The sequence below is a fragment of the Rhopilema esculentum genome, chromosome 3 (genome assembly GCF_057945365.1).
Source record: "Rhopilema esculentum isolate cy_ngs chromosome 3, ASM5794536v1, whole genome shotgun sequence".
NCBI classification, from domain to species: Eukaryota; Metazoa; Cnidaria; class Scyphozoa; order Rhizostomeae; family Rhizostomatidae; genus Rhopilema; species Rhopilema esculentum.
Window position 1 is genome coordinate 449,960 of NC_142817.1, and position 24,045 is coordinate 474,004.

The window sequence follows — 24,045 nt, forward strand, 5'->3', positions numbered from 1 at the left end:
GTATCTGCAAAACTGGCTCGCTAAATAATTTGAAGAGTGGATGTTCGATTTGATTTTTGTCAAAATGCACAATACCTCTACTTCAGAACGAGACTATGATGTAGGCCAAAACACGAGGGAAAAAGGATAAAATTTGTACAATTAGAAAAGGATTGCGAACTTTCTGAGCGAAAAAAATGGCGGGGAAAAGACCCGAACATTTAGCCCCACCAGAAGTATTCTATGACGATGAAGAAGCAGCCAAGTACACGACTAATAGTCGCATGATGGAAATCCAGCGACAAATGTCAGCAAGGGCGGTTGAACTTCTTGCTCTTCCAGAAGACGAGCCTTGCTTTTTGCTGGATGTTGGTTGTGGATCTGGATTAAGTGGGGAATTGCTATCAGAATATGGACATTTTTGGCTCGGGGTTGATATCAGTAAGGCCATGCTAGATATAGCTCATGAGCGAGAGGTTGAGGGTGACTTATTCTTGGGAGATGCTGGCCAAGGACTCATGTTCCGTCCGGGAACATTTGATGGCTGCATTAGTATATCGGCCCTTCAGTGGCTTTGCAACGCAGATAAAAAGACACATAACCCAGTTAAACGTCTCTACAAGTTCTTTACTTCCCTTTATTGTTGTTTAACTCGAGGAAGCAAGGCAATCTTTCAATTCTATCCAGAAAACCCATCACAAGTTGAGTTAATCACAAGTCAGGCTATGAGAGCTGGTTTTACAGGAGGAGTTGTTGTGGATTACCCCAACAGCACCAAAGCAAAAAAGATGTTTCTTTGTCTCTTTTCAGGAACAGTTATTGGTAAACTTCCAGCTGGACTTGGGACTGAAGCAGCACAGGGTTTAGATGCGGTCGCATATACTGGTAAAAGAAATAGGTTTATGAAAGATACAAGGAAATCCATCAAAAAAAGTAGAGACTGGATTCAAGAGAAAAAAGTAAGAAGAAAAAATCAAGGAAAAGAGGTTAAAAGGGATTCTAAATACACAGGAAGAAAACGAAAAACCAAATTCTAGCATGCTTTTCAGTTTTAAAAACTCTACATTAGAAGCTAAAGAAAAATTTGCATTTACTTATAGAATGAAAACACCTGTAAGTAGATAGTTAATTATGTTTAGTCTTAACTTGGTAGAAGCAGAAGTGGCCTCACAGTATCATAATCCTTGTTTGTTACAATGAATTTGGGTTAAAAATTGATCTGCATATTAACTTAAAGACCATAATCATTTGAATATACTTATTTGAATGAGGTGAATAGAATATTTTAGGATAACTTCATAAGGAGGCAGTAAAGCACACCAACTTCAGCATTGCACATCAAGAGCTGAGTCACAGCGTATGGCATTCTGTTGCATTTCGCTTTTAGGATGGTTATTTTATGTGTTGAATTTAGGTATAAGAATTGTCAAACAGCTAAGGAAAAACAGTCCTTTCATAGGGTTGGAAGTAAGATTGGTGCTTTCAGTGGTTATATAGACATAACTGGTGATTTCACCTTTTTATTTCACCTTTTTATTAAATTTCACCTTTTTATTAACTGGTAGGTCTATCATGTCTTCAAGATACTTTTGCTTTTCTGTTAATTTTTTGGATTTTTTTTTAAATTTTACATAGATCCCTTCCTGTTTCATAACTGATGCCTTGCAAGATTGTCACTTGAAACAACTAGCCAAAAACTTCTGATATAAATATTCAACTGTTCATGTGTGAACATATGCCAAAAAATTTTAAATGCAAGGACAGTCCAATCCATCCATTTAAAAAAAATTTAGGATACTCCAAAAGTATGATTAGTGTCATTGTTGTTAATGTCCATGATTATGTTTAACACTATTTTGCCTAAAATCCATTTATTTTGGTTAGTATCAGATTTCTCGTTATTCTTTCTAGTATATGCTCATATATACTCAAATTTTATCACTATATGCCTAATAAAGTCTCTGTTTTGGCCATAGAAATGTGATTATTCAAAACTGAACGGTTTTGGGGAAGGCTAACTTGACATGGTAAATCATAAATAAACAAGATTTGGGACCCAAAATTGGATGGATAGTGAACTGGCCCAAAACACCTTAATTTATAATTTGATTTATTATTAAGTTATATGAAGCTGCAAACAGATGCTTTAATGCAAAAAATTTCAAAGAAATTGTAACCAACTGTTTGTCTTTTTTCAAATTCCAACAGGGGGCTTGTTCAAAACTTCAATCTAAAAAAGCAGATATATTCAGTATGGGGAGCAGAAGCAAGTCAAGCTATTGCATTGCCAAGAAAAAATTGGCTCGATAGATACGTATCTTAGGTTTTAGCTTATTTTTAAAGATCTTGTCTTAACATTGTTATTTTTAAGTATGATGTTTGCAATGTTTCGTTTTGGCTTTTGAATATAATTTCATTCTCTTGAATCTAAATCAGAAGATATGGAAAATGTTTTCATTACAAGTAGACTGCTTAAATAGTTATTCACTTAATTTCTCGTACCAATGCCTTGCATTGAGTTTGTGTTTTGAGCTGTGCCATCCAAACACCAGTATAACAACAATACACAGTTATTGCTTTACACTGTCAGATTATTGGATAATGATGCTTTGTTATTGAAAATGAGTCTTGCAGAAGCAGAATACAGTCTATTTATTGTTATGTATACTTCAAACGAAATTAAAAAGGTAGAAAATGTAGATTAAATACAAAAGATTCTTACTTCAACAGGTGGTGTATGGTTGAATCTGTATGGTATGGTTGAATATTGTCAAGTGGTGTCTAAGATCATTCAGAGTTTCACTAAGTCACACTGATTTTCATTTCCCTTCAGATTTTCCAGTCTTTAACCAGTCTTAAGTCGGGCATTACCCAGTTGACCTTCTCACTAGTTAATCATGCGCAACTGAATTTCAAAAGATTTGGCTTATTCATAAGTATTCAATATACATATACTTGAATTGATTTACTTAAAATTTGATGGGTAATATTTTTCAATATGTTTTACAGTTCTGTTACTTGCTAAGTATGATCTTCTATGTTCAGTTCCAACCACGTAAAGCCCGGGAACGTGTCACCGATGACCGATCACTTCTTCCATCTTTTATGAAGATCAAAGAAAAAGTGTTCCCATTGGGTCATTGATCGGGGACAAGTTTACAACTGTCGGAAATCGATAGAAAATTCTGACAACCAACCAACAGCAAGCATAAACGCGGAAAATGACTTTCCTCGGCTTGGTTAACTACATCCAAGTGACTGATTTTTAAACAACAGTGGATCGTCGACATCGGTGACCCGTGTTCCATTAAAGTTTTCATTTATCGGATGAATCGTAAGAGGACTCAGATCAACCCTCCCGACCCTTGCTATTCACAGTCGGCGCAGACTTAACGATCGCAAGAAAGTGTTCCCATTTAAGTGGAAGACTCTTACGATCGTATAAGAACCAGGCTTAACTTCAAAAACACAATCTAAGAGGCAACAAGCTTGTCAACACTATATAAAAATTTGTTACAATTTGAATAATTCATTTTAGTATTAGCCACTATCAATAACTATATATTTTTTAATATAAAAATTTGAGTTTGACTTCCGCTAGGTCGGATCATTCCTTATAGTTCGATAAATTGTAGCAATAATTCCATTTTCAAACAACGGTTTTATTGTACACTCAAGAAACAACTTTAACTGCAGTGTGACTGAAAACCACAATTCAGGACAACCGCTGAGAAATGTTTCTCCTGCGTCAAGCATAATATTTGGCATATCTTTAGTATTGTAAAAAGCAAAGACTCATCTTCCGTTGCAGTTGGTACTACAACCACAAGAATTAGAACATGGGTCACAATCACATTCATTTGGCACATGGTGGATGATCACCGGCTCAATTGGCGGTATTGGTGGTAACTGTTTCAGCTGTGGCATTGGTGTAGGTACTGTATGGGGAGGTATTACCTTGAGAGGAGTTTGAGGTGTGGGTGGGGCTACTTCTTTTCGCTTTGGTACTAAGACTGACTGTAAAGTTGCCTGGGTGGGATGGCTTCCAATAACATGTTGTAGAACTGTTACCGTTGGACGCGTCATAACAGGGATCGGTTGAACCGGAGACATCTCATCTGCAAGTATACCCTGATTGGAATTGTTCTTAACCGGTTCGACGGGTAACACATCTTGAGTGGGTAGAGACACGTTGAATGCGGGCAAATTTGGTAACAGGGCATGTGTTCTGTTGGAGACGCTATTTTCATCATTTTGAGTTCCTTTTGTTGGCACTGTCGCAAGGTATTTCTGTGCCGGTACGGTTTGAACCGGGATAACATCAAACGGTTCCGGAACGTTGACATGCGGTGCTTTAGTTGGTGCAGGGGTGTATGCATCTTGCGAAACTGAAGAATGCTTAGAAGTTGGTTTTGAGGTGGGTACTCGTGCTGTTGTTGGTACTTTTACACTTGCGGCTAGCATCGTCGGCTTCTGACTGGATGCCAGGGTCGTTCTAATAGCCAACACTGTAGGCTTTTGGCTGGCTACCGAGATTGTTCTTATGGCAGTAGAAGGCCTAGATGAAGGTCTTCTTGTCGATATTACAACTACCTGGCGTTTGCCTTTCATGTCATTTAGCAGAAAGTCTTTATTCAGTCCTTGACTGCCATGCCCTCCATGTAACCAAGCATAAAATTTGTTCTGTCTTTGTGTCTGTTTGGACATGTGTACCAAGAATAGCAAGTCCATAGTTTGTACGAGAAACCATGTCAAGAAGATGGAAATTCTCATTGCAACTTTGTTTGCTCACTTTTTGAACCAGTTGGTGTCTGAAAGATAAACAACTCGTCAGGCAAATCATTTTTTTGAATGGACGAAAGACACGGTAGAGTCTCAAAGAATCTTTTTTCCGAAGTATCAATTTGAGGATTACAAGATTGTCTCTATCAAAGATACAAAGATAAAAAAACCTACCCTTGATGCCCCTTGGTTTAAGAAGTCTCAAATTACAGTGCCGTCGTAACGAAATTAATATTGGGGAGATGCCCATTTTATTCCTTCTCATTAAGTACACTGTTAATTAAGGAAAAATATACTAAAGTTGGATAAGAAGCTCCAGCCCTCAGCCCCATCCCTGGTTCCGACGGGCCTGAATTGCTGCATAACACGTTTACAAACATCATACTTGACGTCGTAAAAATGAGGGGTGCTGCTAGAAACAAATTATCAAGAAGCTGATGTATATATTCTGCCTACGAAGGACGTACACGACCTCCGAAGGTTATATACTAAAGGACATTGAACGCGTCTTAAAGTGTTTTGGGCATGCATCTTCAATAAAGTTATTACACTTCAATATATAAAAAACGTTGTCAAATCACCGCTCTACTTTTCCAAGTGAGAAGATATTAGCTTACTAGAAACCATGAAGTGCCAACATTAACTGGCAAGTTGAAATAGATTCAGACAGGGACTAACTAACATCGCATGGTGGAAAGCCTCGCTTGGTGCTAAACACTTCAAATCTGCAAGCATGCTAGCTCCCAATAAAAGGGCTGATGCTCCGTTAAGGCTTCAAATTAAGAATATAAGCAGTGCTGAAAATTCTGTATAAATATGGCCAGTTATACACTACATGTTTTAAGTTTTCATCCTATCATCATCAAATCAATTTAGAAAAGCACAGAAACTGTTACATCATACTGTTCCATTCTGACCAGGAGAGACACAAGGTCACATGGCCCTATTTTAAAGGCACTATGTCCTGTCATTCAACTGTTCAGTGTTAGCAATAGCCTTCCCAGCGCGTTTATGATTGAAAAAATCATTGAGAATTAGCCTTACTTTGCCGATTGTACATGTAACAATAGGTTTATTGTGTTGTCAAATCAATAGGAAATTTAAATGACCAACGAAATGCACTGGGACAAAGTGCCTTTCGTGAATGACACCTACTGCTACACTGCTCCCAGTGAAAAATTATCTTTTTAAGGTAGCGTAGAATCAAATAGTCGAAATAACTATTTGGTTCAAGCTGAATCACGGTATATATAATTTGTTTTTTTCCATTCGAAAGTTTTACAAAGGAGTAGCTAAAATCTAGTAAAAAAGAGTCTTCCAAGATACTTACAGCATAAAGTAGAGATATTGGCTTTGAAATACTCCCCTAACGAAAATCAAACGGAGAAAATGTGATGTAGAATTGCAAATCCATTTGATAAATGACTTTCCAATGCCACAGCAAACTCACGAACAATGACCAGAAGCTTCGTAAAGATTTGTAAAGATTCAAATGCTGGTCCTCAGTTTTTAAATCCTGCTTGTATGAAACAAAATCAAGCGACTTAACGAACGAACTTTCATTACAATTCGAAATTTATAAAAATCCTGTGTAATTCTCGAAATTTGGCAATCGTACGGTATCTGCTTCGCCAACTTTGTGCTCAGTGCGTGCTCATTGGGCATGTTTACCGTTAACACTGCATCCGCCATAACGAAGAAGCCTCGAGTACCTGTCATATATACCAGCCATGCCATTGAACGTCAATTCTAATTTGATCAATTAAAAAACAGTTGTTGCAAGTGAATAAACACATAAATCGTTGTTAGAAGTAATTTAGATGAACAGCCAGAAGGCGCAAAGTGACCGGTTTTCAATTCGCCACGCTGAACAATGTGTTACTGATAAGAACGATCTGTAAACAATACAAGCAAAGATATTCCATGAATTGCCACTGTGACTAAAAAATAGTTAGAAAACTTTCGAAAATTCTGTCAACAAGCAAACGCACACAATTCAACCAGGCCAGCACATAAAACCGTCTGTCTATGCAGCACTTACAATTCACATTTTGCGCCCTACTTTTATGATAGAAGTAAATAATCTTTGCTAATCTTCGAGGAAAACGTTTATAGCCTTTTCAAAAGATAAGTTCTGAGATATAGCAAACAAATCCTAATATGTGGTGCAAAATTTCTGTCATGCAGTTTGTGATTCCCTGATTACTGATACGATTTTCTGATGTTTTGACAGGAATGGCGTGCCATAAACCACCGTTGAAACTTCTGTATAAGCCGCCTGCCTACATAGGCTACATCCTTAATAAGTTGGTAAGGCTTACAAAATTGGAAAAAATACCTTTTGTTTGCAAACAATTTTTCGGTGGAACAACAATTAAAAATGGCTTTGAAAAAAGCAAACACCTTGAAACATATAGACTTTTCAAATGACACTTTCAGAGCATTAAGCGTCAGAATATAGTTCGAAAACCCTAAGCTAGGAAATATAGATACCCAGATGTGGATCGAAATAGGCCAATCAGAAACGCGAGCACATGACTTCAAAGGCTGCCAAACCTGTGCCGCTAGCCCATTAATAATATTACCAATAGAGTCCTAAGGTGAAAACGAATAGGCCATAAGTTTGTTTGTGCCAACGTGACATTTTGTTACGCGTCACATTTTCCGTGCCAACGTGCCATGGGTTTGTACGTGCCAGACAAGGTGCCAACATGCAAAAAGCCAGCCAATGTGCCAGCCACCCATCAGTTTGAACGTGACTTTTTGCGATGTGCAAAGGTGCCATAAATATGTAAGTAACAATGTGTCATTTGTTTTTACATGTTTTAATAGTTTTTTTATACAATCTTCTTTTTTTTGAGAGTCACCTGAAGGCTTGCTTAGATGTCTTCAATTTGTCCTTTTTTACCCTTAGTGACAAGCGGGTACTGATGGAAAATGCAGTTGGAAGTAAGACGAGATAATATTTAAAATAGACGCCTAGAAAGGCACAATGAGTTCTTCCGCTCTACTTTCTATTTGTCTATAAACAGGAAACAGGAAATAGGTGCTTAATCGTCCAAAATAATCATTTTACAAAGGGCATTAGCATATAGTCTAAAGCATAATTTTCATTTTTGTTTTTAACGATTAATGTTTAGTTTTCGTGTTAAAGCTGCAACTTTTCTGATTTTCTTGTAACCTAGCTCAACGTAGACTAATTTCACTTTTATAAATTTTTTTACCAAAATACCTTAATCCATCTGAAGATCATGCGATTAAACAATTGTTTAATTGTTTAACTTCAACCGATAAAATGTTTTCTAATAGGTTCTGAAATGCACTTCTCTAGATGCACTCTGAAGTGACCGGTCGTTTCAAATATATTTTCTCAGAAAAGTTTTAAAACGAACACAAACAACAGCAAAACGACAAAAAAAATATAGCAAAGAGAGATCAAGAAATACAACAGGGAATACAACAAGAAAACTTTTAAAGAAACAAAAAATACAAACTTCTGTAGTTCCTGATGCAAACCTAAGATTCGTTAAGCCTTCTCACTAATACCAATAAAAATTAAATAGCGTAGAAATATATTGAAGGCCGACATAACACGAGCTGTAAAAACTAAAAAAAGAATGGTTCAAATGGTCCAATTAGTTAAAATCGTCTTTTGTGAAATATCTCTTGAGCAAAATTAAAAATATGGTTGATTAAAAGCAAAATGAGATCAAAATCAAGGGTCAACTTACAACAACCTAATTAGGTACCATGCAATTTTTCTCCTTTCATTTCGCCTCTCTACCGAAATTCTTGTCGCCTCCTTAATGTTCGAGTGAATAAGCAGGCTACAGTTTCCAATTGGCGTACTTTTTGCAATTTGTTTTCGTTTTATTTGCAAAAAAAACAGGCAAAGACGAGAACAGATTTTACAGGGATCTATTTGAAATTTAAAGCTATAAAATTGGGCCTCTTCAAAATGAAATAAAAACACGCCTTGAACAACAAACCAGGAATTGTTTAATTTGGCTAATATTACACCTAGCTTAATGCAACATAGAAACAAATTGAATGTTTGCATTCTAAATACAACTTTATTACACACTACGTTTGTACATATATTAAAAAAGATCACTAATAGGATATCTAGAAATAATTTTTTTACAAAAACATTTGTAAATGAGTGTGGCTATGATATCTGAAACCTCTAACTTTGTCTCAAGACAAGTTGCAAGTCAGGTTGTAAAAATCCTAACACTCGATTGAGCTGTGTGTTGAGCTTTCTTCGCATGACAACTGGCAATTTACTTGATCTTGCTGATAACTGAAAGGATGAATTCAAACGGCTTGAGTGGAAACTAAGCGAAATTGTTCAACAAAAATCTCCAAACTAATGTCAGAGGGCATACTCCTATATACTTTATCAATGAGACATTCAAAACTCTTCCAGCTAGCAATAATGTAATATCAACTACAACTTGTTGTTGAAAGAAAAATAAATAAACATCCCAGCAGTAAACCATAACTGCTAGTGCAGTATTATATAACATTGAAAACATACCAGTTTTTCTTTTATTTGCATATACAAATCTACAATCTCCACTTCAAATTTATCATGAACCCACATTCCTATGTCCTAAAAAATAACGAGAAAATCAAGCACCTTCCATCCAAGGACAAAAGACCTGTAACCGAAATATAAAAAAATGATCATTTGACAGAAGCAAGATAAACAATGAGTTGTACTTACCGCATTGCAAATTGCTTCTAAGTGAAGAATTTCCAATTTTTGATTGATTTCTTCTCTACGATTTCTGAACCACCCTTCGAAATTCGGAGACTGGAAAAATTTCCTGATGGAATAAAAAATCCAGTTTCAAGCAAGAGAACGACGAAAAACCTTAATAAAATGGCAGCCTTTAAAGGGAAACAAGTGAAATGCCGAAATAATGAAGCTGGTGTTTAATGGAGCAATTTTTACGACTCCTGTTTACTAACAATTAACAGCAATTTTCCTAACGCCGATTTTTTATATGCTTGAAATGAAACTTATGAAAACGTCGAATACCATACAAATTCATGTTTCATCCAAGTGTTTCATTCGTCAAAAAATCACTTAACAAATGCCTAAAACTAAGAAGAAGTTTTCTCCTTGCGTTTTTTCCATGAAGCTCTCGAGGAGCAACCTCGATTGTAAGCCTCACCTGTAAAGACCGTTCCAGTTTCCTTTTAACTTTGACGTTAACTGTGGTCCAAAATTGCCTAGTGTGCGGAGAAAAGATTCCGTATCAAACTGTTTCAGTTTCGGCGGAGACTGCAAAAAAATATGTTTTCAAATGAAGGAATACTTTGATGACTTGGGCAAGTAATGAAACACAATACAAATTCACCTGGATATGAAATCAATTGAATAGAAAACAGCCATTGCATTCCATAACAGAAAATATTGATGCAACAAATGTTTTCCAGAAGTTTACGGTCTGTTGGACGTACACATTGACAAAACAGTGAATGAAATACTGCTTTGAAAAAACATTGCAGCTCATATCTATTTATCACGTGATTGAGTTGCTTAGACCGTATTAAACGATCCTGGCAAACAAATACCCCCCCCCCCCCGCCACAGTGTTGAATTACAGATGCCTGGCTGAAATCAACCACATTTGGGAAACCCTTCTGCCAACAATTCTAAGTATGGAATACTTGAGATCCATCGAGGTTTAGGGTGCAAAACTCAAAAGCTTGCTCCATCATTATTTTCTGAACGAATCAACTTCTATTTTCAAGATATATTTGATTAATTCAAACTTACTATAAAAAACAGGGTTGAAGAAGATTGATAGAATCTTGGTAAAAACGATCGACTTTAAATGATGGAGAGAACATTCAAATTAAGAAGTGTTTTAATTGTTACGAAAATGAGGACCAGCACCATGTTGGTCGCAATTGGAATTAGAACTGTGGTATTATCTAACTTCTGCATAATCCTGTTCTATTAACTAATACTTTTCAATACAACAGTGAGCAAATGATTGAAAGACAAGACTATCTCACCCTCCAGGGCGAAATACTCCTTTGCAACGGCATCAGACTGCTTATGTATCTTTCCTATTTGAAAAATGTAACATTTGTCATAAAGGTAAAAATCGGCGTAATAGTTTGAGCATAGGTTTTTACTCTTAAATGCATAATTCGATCAATTCTTGATGATAAAGAGAAAATAAGAACTTGGTTGCTGAGGTTTCATAGAATGTTCATTGTAAAAATGTCAAGCAATTTCGTTCAAAACTCTTGAAGTGAACTGCATATCTTGTCTTGAAAACAGCTACACATCAACAAAATATGCAAATCAAATCTTGTAAAAAGATCTGGCTTTGCAAATACCAAATGTTTCTTTACTGCAATCAATTGCTGAAGACAAAATTTAGACAGGTTGGCCCATACTTAAACCCCTGAGCGCGAAACATGCCAATCGGCATAAGTATAAAATATCATGACATTAACATGGCAACTGATATCCAAATAACTCACTAGTGGAATCATAAAGCTCTGAGTGAGCTCAACAAAATGGCGCCTCAAGAGTGCGTTCTAAAAAAGAACATAGAACAGTTGTTAAGGATATTAGTATCAAGGAAACTCTTAATGGAAAGTCAATCCAAAGGTTCTTCCTCTGTCAATATCAAGATAAAATTAAAATATCAAAACTAACTCAGTGATAGACAAGGCAACTGTTCAAAATGCAGTCTTCCTATTTTGTATGCTAGTTTCAAAGAAACAAAAATTGTATATTCAGAATGGAAGAAAAACAATAATTTGGATATATTGAAGCAAGTCCCTGCATTTACGACACACCTCCAAGCCTTCTAAGATAAACTGGGTCTTTGAAGTGTATCAATTGTTTACATGTAAAAGTAGTTTGGAAAACTGGACGATAAAACCATTTTATTACCAAGCAATTAATTACCGCTAAATGGTGGCTGCGACAGGAACATAACATAGTCAATAGAAAAAACTCTTTCTATTGACTATGGTTTGAGTTACAAAAAGTTCTGTTAGATGAAAGCATTTCGCATAAAGAAACTTGAAACTACTGCTTTTCATACATAGATATCTGGCAAGCTTTAAGCTGTGCCAGTAAGGGCAAGAAAGCCAGTGACAAGAAGATTCAATAACAATAATTAGAAATTTAAATCTTTTCTTACTTGGGCTTCCAAAGGCCTTGCACTGGAATAGCCCTAGACACGAATTGTATAACAACTAAATATTGCAAAAATTGAAATACACTAAAACAGATGTGGTTCATTGCTAGCATCGATCGTTTACGTTTCTATTTATTTCAAAAGCGGGATTAGCCTAATGAAAAAAATGAATGTATATTAATTGTTCCATGACTTTAAAGCCGAAATGGTCCAATACTAGCCCAACAACAGTAAAACCTGTAAATTCAGTTGAAAAGGAATATGGACAAGAGATTGAGAAATTAATATCAAGGAAAAACGTAAAGGAATAAAAAACATAATGCAATGGACGACATTTCTACATTAAAAACAGTATTTGACAAAACCAGTGTATGATGTAAACACGCTAACAATACTTAATAGATTGTCTTGAATACCTTAGCCAGCCTTTTGAGGACTTGCTTGTCTCTTTCAAGCATCGGTTTGTACTTGGTATAGACACCTGCAAAGGATGGCTATTTCAGTTCCACATTTGGCGCAAAAACAAAAAACAAGGCCCTATTGCAAACATCACTTCAAATTTAGCAATTATAATTTGTGCTTCACAAAGATTTATATGTACAGTAAAAGCATTCGGTGGTTTCGTATTTTTCGACGCTTACTACTTAACGAAGCTGATTTCATTTAGAAGAAAATGATTTAACGAGATATGGACAGTAATCGCTACATCTAACTGCTTTTATCTCGTAAACAGTGCTCATAAGCTCGACAACATACTAGAATATGCTGCCAATTCAGATCAAAGTCATCTAAAATGCTTAAACCACCGTCCTAGTGCCTGTAACAATCGCAAGAAAAAGAACAATAATCGATGAGCATCCTTCTTCTATCAATTCAGCGCTGAAAATTTCCCCAACTGATTCACGTTTCGGTGGAGGTCTTAATCTGAACGAGGCAGTAGCTTACCCAAAAAGAGACTATCATTTTTGATTATAAGGATTTATAAAACTGAAGTCGAAGAATGGGTTAAAAATAGAATGTATGAGGACAAAAAGGAAACTCAAATTATTTGGAAATTGAGAACTTACGAACGAGAGCAAATTACAAACCTTGCTTGAGCTGTTGCTCTTTACGTCCAGAAGGCCCTGGGCCTGTCGACCTCGTTATCGCTACGGAAAAGTTTATTGAAAATTTACAAAATGTTGAAAAAATTTTGCAACTTACATCATATAAAATAGTCCTATAAAAATTACATAGTGTTTTGGACACATGCATGAGATTATAAAAGCTATATCAAGCGCATGTCGGTAGAGGGCACTTGGTAAGAAAACGTTATACCAACCAAATATAAAAAACCCTGAACTTCAATTGGCGTTTAGATTACATAGACCTGATAGAAATGAGTTAGTTTATCGCTCAAGAAATTCTTCACCTAACTATTGCCATACTACTTTTTCACAGTGGTCGAGATGGGGATATCCAAAAATCTATTTCTAAATCGCAAAATAAAATCAAAACTAAATCACAAGAAATATTTCAAAATCTCGAATGATATTTCTAAATCCACATAAAAATTTTAAAATCCCAAAAAATATTTTGCAACCCCCAAAGAAAGTACAGGATCCTTGAGAACCCTAAAATATATAGGGAATTTTAAAATCCTGAAACGAGTATCAGAACCCGAAATAAGTTTCAATTGAGACTTTAAATTATTCTTTGAGGTTTAAAGATATTTTTGCGCTTTAGAAATAGATTTTGAGATTGGTCCTTCTCGGCCACCGTATCTTTTCTATACTTTTTATCTACACTTCTTCTTACATGGCAACTAAGGCAAGATAGTTTTCAATTCCATTTTTGTAATTTAGTTCTTTTTAAAATGTAAAATTTTATGTAACATGAGTACCATATTCAGTCAGGACCAAATGACGTCATGACTTTTACCACGGCGTATGGTATTGATAATAAAGTTGCTTTATTTAGATTTGATTTTAGGTGATGATACAAAAAATAAATTCTTAATAACTATTAAAAAAAAGAATTAAGAATCAAGCTCAAGACGGCTTACTCAAAGTGGGCATTTCCCCAACTCTAATGATATGAGGCCATTGTTGCAACGTCTTTGCAAAAAATGGATTTGTTACACCAAGCAAAACCGGTGGCCTAATAGAACAAGAAAGGAGACATGAGGACTCTTTGAAAACAAATCAAAATCAGATAATGGAATAGTCATATCATTATTACTATGTCCGAAATACAGTACTGGAAAAAAGTTGATTTAACTCAAGAAACGGCCTGGAATGTAAATGAAAAAAGAGCAATATTCCTAAAATAAAATATGGAATTGTGGCGTCACCAAGTGCAAATAAAAATAGTGCAACACTTGAAAGGTGCTAACACTGTCATCAAATCAAATGTTCTCTAATAGGGAAATGGCATAAAACATCGTCGCGCAATTGAAATAGAAAATATTTTAAGAAACAATGGACTATATTAATGAATTAGAATGTTCTCAATAAAGAAAACAAATAATATATGATTGGCAGCTAGCAGATTTTTCTCACACGCAAGGTCTTTGCAAGTAGTAGAATTCAACCTAATATTGATTCCTAGTGTGAATTATATTTCATTTTTAGTGTAATGGTTAAACGGTCAATATGTGTCTTCATTCTTCTATTGGTGTCGTCTTGAAATATCCTAACTGTTTTTGCAAATTTTCCGAGAACTTAAAAATAAATGAAAGCCAAAAGAAATTTAAGTAAAGTTAGCCAAAAGATACGTTTTTCACCAGGATGATTGAAATGGAACAAGCTAAGAATGATAATAAGAGAGTGGCAACTGATTGGTTAGTAATATTAGAAGAGTAGCATTTGGCAAGAAGCCATGGTGCTGCAGTTAGAGCAAAAAGATGATACACAAAACAAATCATCGGTGATTAGAAAATCAGAGGGTAAACACTTACGGAAGCCGTGTCTTTGTTGTATACTCCTTAAAATCGCTGTCGTGTATCGTGAAATAAGGTCGAAAATCGCAAGAATACCGCAGTGGAAGTATAAGTCTATAAAAAAGAGCATACAATGAAGAAACAAGAAAACAAAAAAGACAATAGAGAGGCGGAGTGTGACGTCATCAAAAGCTATTTTTAGAATTTAGGAATTCTGACTCCATAACCTGAAAAACACTATGTAACAATTCTATATATGCAAAATCAGTTGAATCTATTCAAAACTGACCGAGACTGTTGTTTTGGTCTGGTTCAAAGATGTAAGACCCAGGTCCAAACTACCGTGATTTGGTGGGGAAAGAACCCGTGCTTATGTGGCAATCTCTCATTGAATTCGCATCAGATTCAACTGATTTTACATACAAAGTGGTATTTCTTGGTTATTTTTTCGGATATGGGATCAAAATTCGAAAATTCTAAAAATAGATTCTTGTGACGTCATAACTCCGCCACTCTATAGGCTGAATGTCAACACGATGAAGGGGATTTATCGAAATAAATAAACTGGCTCACTGTTTAACAAGTTATATAAAATATGCATTTACATTTCTTTACATAGGCATACTTATGCAAGCAAAAAATAAGAATTTGGAAATTCATAATACAGTTAAATTGTCATCGATTTTTTAAATCAATCTTATATTCAACCTGCAACTGTTTTTTGTGAACAGCTTATACCGAAGCAAAAGAGATGATCCCATTTTTAAAAGGAATTTTTTTATCAAAGTGCCTGTGAGGGACATTAGATTAAAACTGCAAAAGCAATTACAAGAAGAGTTACGACTGATTAGAGATAAGTATAAAACTGAAGAAACAAGTTTTGGGCTCAGTATGCTAAATTCATTTTAGCACGGGCTCTATACATTAGAACAAGAAAAACTTACCCAACTAAAGCCTGGATTGTTTCAGAACACATTTTTGGGGTTGGCGCCATTACAACGACCGGCTATAAAGGCAAAAAATAAAAGCAAATTCAGCTTTGTATGTTACCTTGGACTTAAGAGCCCAGTAGGGACAATATGTAGTAAGTGTCTTGCCTTCTCCTCAAAATAAACATTAATGTTTTCGGCAAGATATTCTAGATAATTAAAAATGGCAAATAGGACGTTAGGCTTAACTACCTACATTTATTTAGTTTATCAGGTCATTGAAGATATGATTCGACCATGCAGTTTTTCATTGACATAGATCCCTGAGCCATAAATAAGCCGGTTTTTACTCAAAACTATCCTATGATTTGTTGTCAAGAAACAAATGAAAAGCTAACGAAATGGAAAAGAACGAAGAAGATCTAAAATAACAATGTACGAAAACAACAAAATAGCAGAACCGTATTGTGCTGACCTCTCCAAGAAGTACAAGCTCCCAAAGTAAGTGAATATGAGGCAGAACTGGGATAAAGGCTCTGTGGGACAAATGTGCAAATGAGAAATTGTGAGGGAAACGAGGCTTTTAAGTTAAGTTTATTGTTAATTCATGTTTTTATAACATCAAGTAACATTACTGAGAAAAATCGCGTGAATAACTTTTTTTCTTATAAACTAAAAATTTCGTCGAAGTTTAAATAAGTTAAGACTTAAACACATATCAAAATTGTTTAGCTATTGCCCAAGTATCGTAACGATTTTCCTGCAGAAAAAAGATGGTCTCTATTTCAAGCCATTGCTTATATAAGATACGGCTAAAATTCGTATAAGAAAAAGTCTTTAATGAATGATTGATTATTGAAACCTTGATTGATGAATGATTATAATTGACGAAATGCCTACAAAAGTATCGAAGTCATTGCTGTCCTCCCAAAAGTTATTACAGGTGAAAATGGTGGTGGACAGCAAGAAAATACCACTAGCGCTTTTCATCATAGAAATGCAGTGAAGTGCCTGAATAGTTAAAATATATTATAAAAAATTCTTTAGACTTACTTGAATATATTGATTTCATTGAGGTTTGGAAATATTTGCAGAGGAATCTAAAGAAAGAAAAAGCATGTAAAGAAAATAATTGAATCCGCTAATAAGGCTTGTAGGTATTTGACAGTAATCAATGCTGCGAGGGAGCAAAGATGAGGAAATATACTTACACCAACTTGCTTGCCTATTTCCTTTTCAGGTGAGGCAACGGCTCCAGGCTTGTCTTTCTTTGAGGGTATTCTTAACTGAAACAAAAAGGCATAAAGCGACGTGAACGACCCAGCAAAGGATAGGCTTGTGAACACAAGAGTACGTTTGGTTCATGCTATTGAAGTATACTAAGCTATAAAGGTGTAATTTCTTGAGATTGAATCTAAAGGAAAAAAGGGGAAGGCCAATAGGAAAGGGGTTAAATATGACATCAGTTGACATGCGTTTGAAAAGAGATTTATATGCACACAGGTTGAACTTATTTTTAATGAGCTAATGAAACCCGTTTTTGGCTGTTCTCATGATGAACTATCCAAGTGGCCAGAAAGAAACATTTCTGTTCCAAGCTGTTATTCACCTATGCAGATGAATGGCTCCTTCACTTTTGCCCACATTATCCAAAACCTACATCAGTATTGTGTCTACCAATGCGCCAATAGATGAAACCATAAGGGGTTTCTGCTGATACTCTGTGTTGCAGCAACCTTAATTCCATCAACCCTGAGGACATCTTTAAAGAACTAATGACCAGTGCAACTAGAGGTGTTGAAAGTCATTTCAATGAACAAATGCATCAACAATAAGATGAAGTTGCTATGGTTAGCACCTATGTTCCGCCATTAGCAAACATTTTCGTCTGTTTTGCCAAAAAAGGATTTTCTTAAAACAATTGATTTATTTTCAGTTTGCGATGACACTTTTGTCATTTGTAGCTGAGAGCAGGAATGTTTCCAAAAAGCTCTCAAATTTACTATTGAAAAGGAGCAGAAGAACTCCTTAAGCTTTCTTGAAGTTTTAGTACAAAAAGAAGGAGCTGGATTTCTAGCCAGAGATGTAGGGAAGCAACTTTTTCCTGGCAATATGTTTGTTGGAATTCTCTTAGTCCAAAAGAAAGGAAAATTGGTTTGTTAAAAAGGGGAAGCATAGAGCCTAAAGGGCATCAGTGATTCGCTCCAAAACTAAACCAGTTCCTTGGCGTGACAAAATCAGAAAAATTCCCCTGGATAGCGGTTACCAAGAAAATGTCATTTTGACCTATTTTAGTGGAATATTACAGTTCCTTTACAGAAATTGGTAGTTTTAGTATGGTAAAAGGTTTGGTCCCCAAACCTGTCCTGTATATCTAAAGATACCTTCGATTGCAAACATTTCCTTAAAATTTAAGTCAAATAAAAAATGGCCACAACATATTTTTTCCACTTCGAAGCCTTATCTATAGTACTAAGGTCGTACTTCCGCCCATTGAAATGGACTGCGCTCCTACCAATCAAAAAAGTGTGGTCTCCAAAAGCAATTAGACGATAGAATAAAAAAGCATTCTGTTGCGAGTATCAGACAAAAATGGGTTCTAAATCATTAGTTATTGGATTCAACATATAAAAATTCCCACTGTATGAACTAAATAAAGGTTCTTGTGTGCGGGTTTTTACTGTATTAATGGCAAAAAAAGGTTCGGCGGATCATAAATCACCTGCAATACACTGCCAAGAAGCGGCAACTGCAGCGTCTGACCAGGACACGGCAACGACCATTTGTCCATTTGATAGCACACAGTTTCCATGGCTGCATCACCATTCTCAAAATACTCTGGCGCTATCATTTTGATCTGTGAATAATTATCAATTATTAGGAATGGCCTTCTCTTTAACGGAGGAACTGAGTGGCCAAACTTCAAAGCTTGGTTTCTTGAAGAAACGAACAAAAAGCGCCTTCGAAAAAACGAATAAAGAGCGCCTTTGTCAGACTAACCAAACCTTCACAGACAGACTGATGACTCTTTAATGGCATCAACACCATGAAATCAAAAAGTGGTTCATCTATCTTGAACATTTTTGGCAAACTGTAATACTTTATGATAAAATGTGGCCACCTCATGGGTACATTACAGTTAAAGTTATCAGCATAGCATACAAATGCAGGATAGCGAAAGATTAGGCCAGGATTGAATCCGATACAGTCTCCGTTGTAGGAGTGTTTAGAGGTAGCTTGTAGCAGACTCTAGCTTCACAAAAGAAATTGGGGGAAAGTAAGGGGCGTTACTTGTTTTGGAGAGCTCCTAATTTGAAAGGAACATGAACGGTGGTTTGAATACATTCATCTATGGTGACCATTTAACTTAAAGCATTTATTAAGACTGGACGAAGACAATCTGTATAATGGAAAGAAGATCACTCATGTTTCTCACGCCATGCTGATGTTTCAGTAGCACCAAAATGTTCTGGTATCATTAAGAATTATTAGTACTACGAAAGATTATCATTCTCAAACAATAATATAAACATAACAGAAACATGTACAAAGTCAAATGAAGCAATTACGCGCGAATCAAGGGACATAAACATACCAAATGACTGAACAGATTCACATATGGCAATTGGCTGAGAAGAACAACGGACTGGAAAGAAAAAAAGCAACAATTATATAAAAGCTCAGCTTAGTTTCAGTTCTTCCTTATGTTAAATAAATAAAAAACATTTTCACTGTATTAGTTTATAGAATAACAGACAAATGCTTAAGGAGCATTTGATACGGTAAATTAAAAGCATTTTCCTCATACAAGGAATGGAGTATGATTTCTCTTAAAAAAATTGGACTTATTGTCTCAAATGTTTCATCGTGTTGATCTTATAGATCAAGTACAGTGGGTCTTTGCTAATTCGTTAATCAACTTTATAATGTCAACAACTAAATGCATTGTTACCAACGAAATGGTAAGTCAGCTCTTTCTGGGGAGCACTGGAGCAATTTGCGTTAGAAATTATAAGTTAATAAAAATACAATATTTGAAAGTGATATATAAATTTGGAAGACACTCAAGCAAAAATGTACAAGAAACAGCTTAGCCTACCTTTTGAAAGTATCCCCTTTTCAGACTTGGATCTTTGACTTGGCGAAAGAAAACAAAGCCATAATAATGGCTGCTGTCTTTCTGAAAAACAAATTTATGAGACAAAATTAGGTCAAATACACAGGAAACAGTAAATAAATATATGAGACAATATCAGGTCAACCAGAAAACTGAAAAACTTGCTTGAAAAAATAGCCCTCTTCTAGCCAGGCATTGTTCAGATCTATAAGTGAACTTCCTGCATCCTGGAAATCAAGCAATATTTGAAAAAGAACAACAACTCACCTTTTAAACACATTATTTAAAAAAAACAATCAAAAAGGTCTCGAATAATGTCCACGTTCCTGATTGATCACTCAAGACAAGATGTTGTTTTTGGTACTTGAAGCCTTGCATAAACTATGTTTTGTTTATATTAATATTCATGTAGGGGGAGGGTGTGATAAACTGTCCGCTTTGCACAGCCATGTCACATTAGTATTTATGATGTATTAACTGTTTGGAATTTTTAATGATATCCATTTCAATAGTTACCAATGGAGATGTATTGTCTTGTCTGTAAAATCTTCCTCTGAAAATTTCCTAGCCAGATTTTTTCATGAACCCTTATTATCATGAATTAATTGGGACTGATCATTCCATGAATCATTCTGAAAACTGTAAGTTATTTTGTTTATCATACCTCTCCCTCTTTTGGGAGACAATCTTCTTGATAAACATTTCACACATAATATAAAGAAACTCTTGTAAGAGAAACCCTATGACACCATATAAAACTTCCATATGTTTCTGGGGGCCCTTATATATTTCTGGGGGCCCTTATATCCTTGTGGGACCCCAGGCTTGGGTCTGCTGGGCCGAGTAGGAAGCATATTGAACAGACTGCTTTTCAAGTACATATTTAACAGACCTCCAAAAAGTAGAACTGCTAAGAAATATTTTCAAAGACTTGTTGCTAGGAAGAGCAATCTGAAAATATTAATTGCTTTTTGTTGAAATATTTTTCCAGGCAGGGACAGTTCTGGAACACCAATATCAATATACAGGAACAAATAACATTATGAGGCTGATAGGATGTTTTGCTTCAATTAAATTTTTGAGAGTTGCAAAGTTTCAAAGTTGCATTCATTCTCAATAGGAGAATATTCCTATCATTTTGTAACAATGTTTAGATGATGTTGGTATGACAGGAGCAATATTACCTGCCTGCCTTTATATTTTGGTACTTTGAGCAAAACAGGCTACAAATCATTTGTATGAGATTGTGATTCCTAGATAATGTGGTATGCAGGAACATTGGAGCGACCAAGAGGCAAGGGGGAGCAGGCTTCAGTGAAAGGAATTTGAAAAGTAATTCTCAGATTCTACTTATTCTTTAGTAACTATAACTTTATTTGGATTTTCCATAGGCATCTTCTAACTGATGTCATAAAAAAAACATTCTTACAAATTTTGATAAATTATGTGGTGAACTACAGTCACAAAATCCAAAGGACTGGTGTCAAGGGCACTTTTTTGAAAAGGAAACTTTGGTCCCCTTGCCCCTTCTACCAAAGTGCAAGGTGGGCGATCGCCTCCTGCATCCCCCTCACTGGTATCCTTGGTGGAAAGGAATGAGTTACATAACCTACAAACTTTTTAGTTCAAGGAAGCAACTCACAAACATGTAATACAAAATGAAAATGAAAAAAAGACTAATGAATATTAACAAACCCTAAGATAAACTGGCAGTTCTCTCTCTGTATTTCTTGGCACCTTTTCTACTGCAGAAGATGGAGATAATCGGATTCTAAAATGAAACTGTGTGTCTCCCATGCAACCTACAAAAAGGAATTAATGATCAATTATAAAATGTTGTCAGTTATATGGTAAACTTTATATCATAAACAAATTACCAAATTTTATTGTGCTGCTACCAAAGTTTACAATGAAATTGTTGTTTATAGTATAGTGTAATGCTAAAGTATCTTATTTTGTACTTCAAAATTGTATATATGTTATAAATAATATAGTTATTAGCATTGGTTTACAAAAAATGAGTATGCATATAAGCGAGTAAAGATGGGTAACAATAAAAAATAATTAGAATGTAGCTGCTCACCAGTATTTGAATCAGGAAATGCAAGGTAACAAACATTTGCCCTCTAAATAAAAAGAAAAATTTGATGCATAAACAAAAACCAGGTTTCACTTTGTGCCTTATATTTTACTTTGCACAAGGTTGCCACCAGTCCTGCATAAATTACACAAAGAAATTAAGAAAAATGATATATGTACATTATAAGGAACCTCAAGCTATACATTACTAGACAAGGTTACTTTGAGGTATGATTAAGGGTATCATCAAAGAAATAGAATAAAATCACTTTGATATTCTAACAATATACTGGCCATCTTTTAAAAAGACAGCTGGGATGATAAACAATCTTATATACAATCTTGGCCTTATTCTACCTAGTAACTAAGGATGAACTTTAGATAAAATGAAAATCAGGTTCCTGAATAGCCTTCAGGCCCATCAAGAAACTCTATTTTTAACGGTATGATTCTTTACAATACTACTTGGTAATGACAACTTAAATGATTGTAACATACCTCCTTTTCATCAAGTTCAACATGATTTGGAAAGGTTTTCTAGAAGAAATGATTACATTAAAAGCATTTAAATGTTCAAATTCAGAAACATAAAACCTATCCTATAACCTCGGGCAGGTCTTTTCTTAAGAAATAGCCAGCGCGAGTGGCCCATCACTTGTGTGATTTCTTATGCGCAAGCGATCGCTCTGATAGTGAAAAAGTTGTTCCTGTTTTAAGGCACCTTTGTTTAAGGTAATATCAAATGAAAATGAATGGTTGCGATGATTTGTAATGCATTCCAAGAAAGACTATATAAGTATGCTTTGTTTATGAACTTTATGTATATCACGAAGGTCACTATAGATGTTATTGACGGACGATCGCAAAATGTTGTCCCATACCTTTTAAAATTGCTTTAACTGCCCAGAAATTGTTTCAAGTGCTAATGTAGTTCAAATACTAAGTACCTAAGGTATTCATAAACATTTGCAGTGAAATTGATTTTCAAATGAATTTTTTCGTTGAGGTGTGGTTAAGTCAACTTATTTATATTTCCTATGTTTTGATGCTTTGTTCAGAAAAGATGACTAGAATTGTGTTAATTGATGAGACATTTATTCCTCACAATTTAGCGTTTTGCGAGAGCGATTGAATACTCGCGTAGTTTGGTTTGAACAAGCGCTGACGTGATCGCAATTGTATATTAGCTTTTTCTTAAGAAAAGTTAAGTGTCTATATATTTTTGATAGAGTTTAAGCCCAAAATTCTTGGTTCAAAATGCAACAGTTAGATAAAATTGATGGAAATTAAAAATAAAGAAAGAAAAAAAGAGAAAATAACTATTCACTAATCAGTTCAATACTGAGTTAGATTGAAATCTTAGAACAATTATTAAAGTATCATTCAAAAGCTATTTCAATGCATTTGATAGGTAAATGGCTTTCAGTTTTGTTGAAGTATAGAGCCTCTAGAGGCAAGGAGTTTCAAAGCTAGGTCTATTCTAACTCGACCTGATATCATCAATAAGCAACACAACAAGGTCTAATCGAGCCTGCTAGGTTAAGTAAACAGTGCTTTATTCAGTGTATGCTCGATCAGAGTGTTACTAGGCTGTAGATTATCATCATGCATTTCGAACACAAATCTTATTTCGAAGTCTTACTTATATTTTTACCTACATGAAGTCTTATTTTTTATCTAGTTTCAAGAGGTCTAAGACTTTATGTTTGGCTTTATTGATGTTTAACTTAATATATGCTCGACCAGAGTGTTACTAGGGTATATAAAATCATGCATTATAATAAAGATGCAACTCTCACAGCTAAATTCCGATAGAAAAAAGGCTCCGTTTACCTCTATGACTTGACCGAGCTCTAAGTCAAATGTAACAATGCAAAAGCATTTGATCCAGCAATTAAAGTTTTCCCATGTCAACAACTTTCTGTCTTCGTCTTTGACAACAAAATCACAATAATTCAAAGGCGTTAGCGGCAGTGTTAGGCCGCTCTCCGCCATTTGTTTTGACAGCTGAGGTCACGAGCCCCTTCGCAGCACAGAAGCTTCAAGGAAACTTAGCGAGGC

At 35.2% G+C, this 24,045-nt stretch overlaps 2 protein-coding genes across 3 annotated transcripts; one reads left to right on the forward strand and one right to left on the reverse strand.

Moving 5' to 3' along the window:
- Nucleotides 1-28: 28 nt before the first annotated feature.
- On the forward strand, nucleotides 29-2,621 carry LOC135692696 (18S rRNA (guanine-N(7))-methyltransferase). Its single transcript, XM_065210944.2, has one exon. The coding sequence runs from the start codon at nucleotides 177-179 to the stop codon at nucleotides 1,014-1,016; it is 840 nt and encodes a 279-aa protein (XP_065067016.1). The 5' UTR covers nucleotides 29-176; the 3' UTR covers nucleotides 1,017-2,621.
- Nucleotides 524-24,033, reverse strand: LOC135692763 (protein DENND6A). 2 transcript variants are annotated; one of them, XM_065211058.2, is made up of 23 exons: nucleotides 23,818-24,030; nucleotides 22,483-22,521; nucleotides 21,989-22,031; nucleotides 21,601-21,707; nucleotides 19,888-19,968; nucleotides 19,384-19,434; nucleotides 18,511-18,645; nucleotides 17,000-17,074; nucleotides 16,842-16,888; nucleotides 16,264-16,324; nucleotides 15,804-15,865; nucleotides 14,878-14,973; nucleotides 13,984-14,078; nucleotides 13,028-13,087; nucleotides 12,356-12,420; nucleotides 11,943-11,975; nucleotides 11,272-11,328; nucleotides 10,795-10,848; nucleotides 9,945-10,054; nucleotides 9,491-9,593; nucleotides 9,302-9,376; nucleotides 6,092-9,064; nucleotides 524-4,790 (listed from the first exon to the last, which is right to left on the reverse strand). In XM_065211058.2, exons 1-22 carry the CDS (start codon nucleotides 23,977-23,979, stop codon nucleotides 8,948-8,950), a joined length of 1,728 nt encoding a protein of 575 aa, XP_065067130.2. In that variant the 5' UTR covers nucleotides 23,980-24,030; the 3' UTR covers nucleotides 524-4,790; nucleotides 6,092-8,947. The 2 variants fall into 2 exon arrangements, with proteins under 2 accessions (XP_065067130.2, XP_065067131.2); XM_065211059.2 differs by lacking the exon at nucleotides 9,302-9,376 and having other exon boundaries at nucleotides 23,818-24,033.
- Nucleotides 24,034-24,045: the final 12 nt, after the last annotated feature.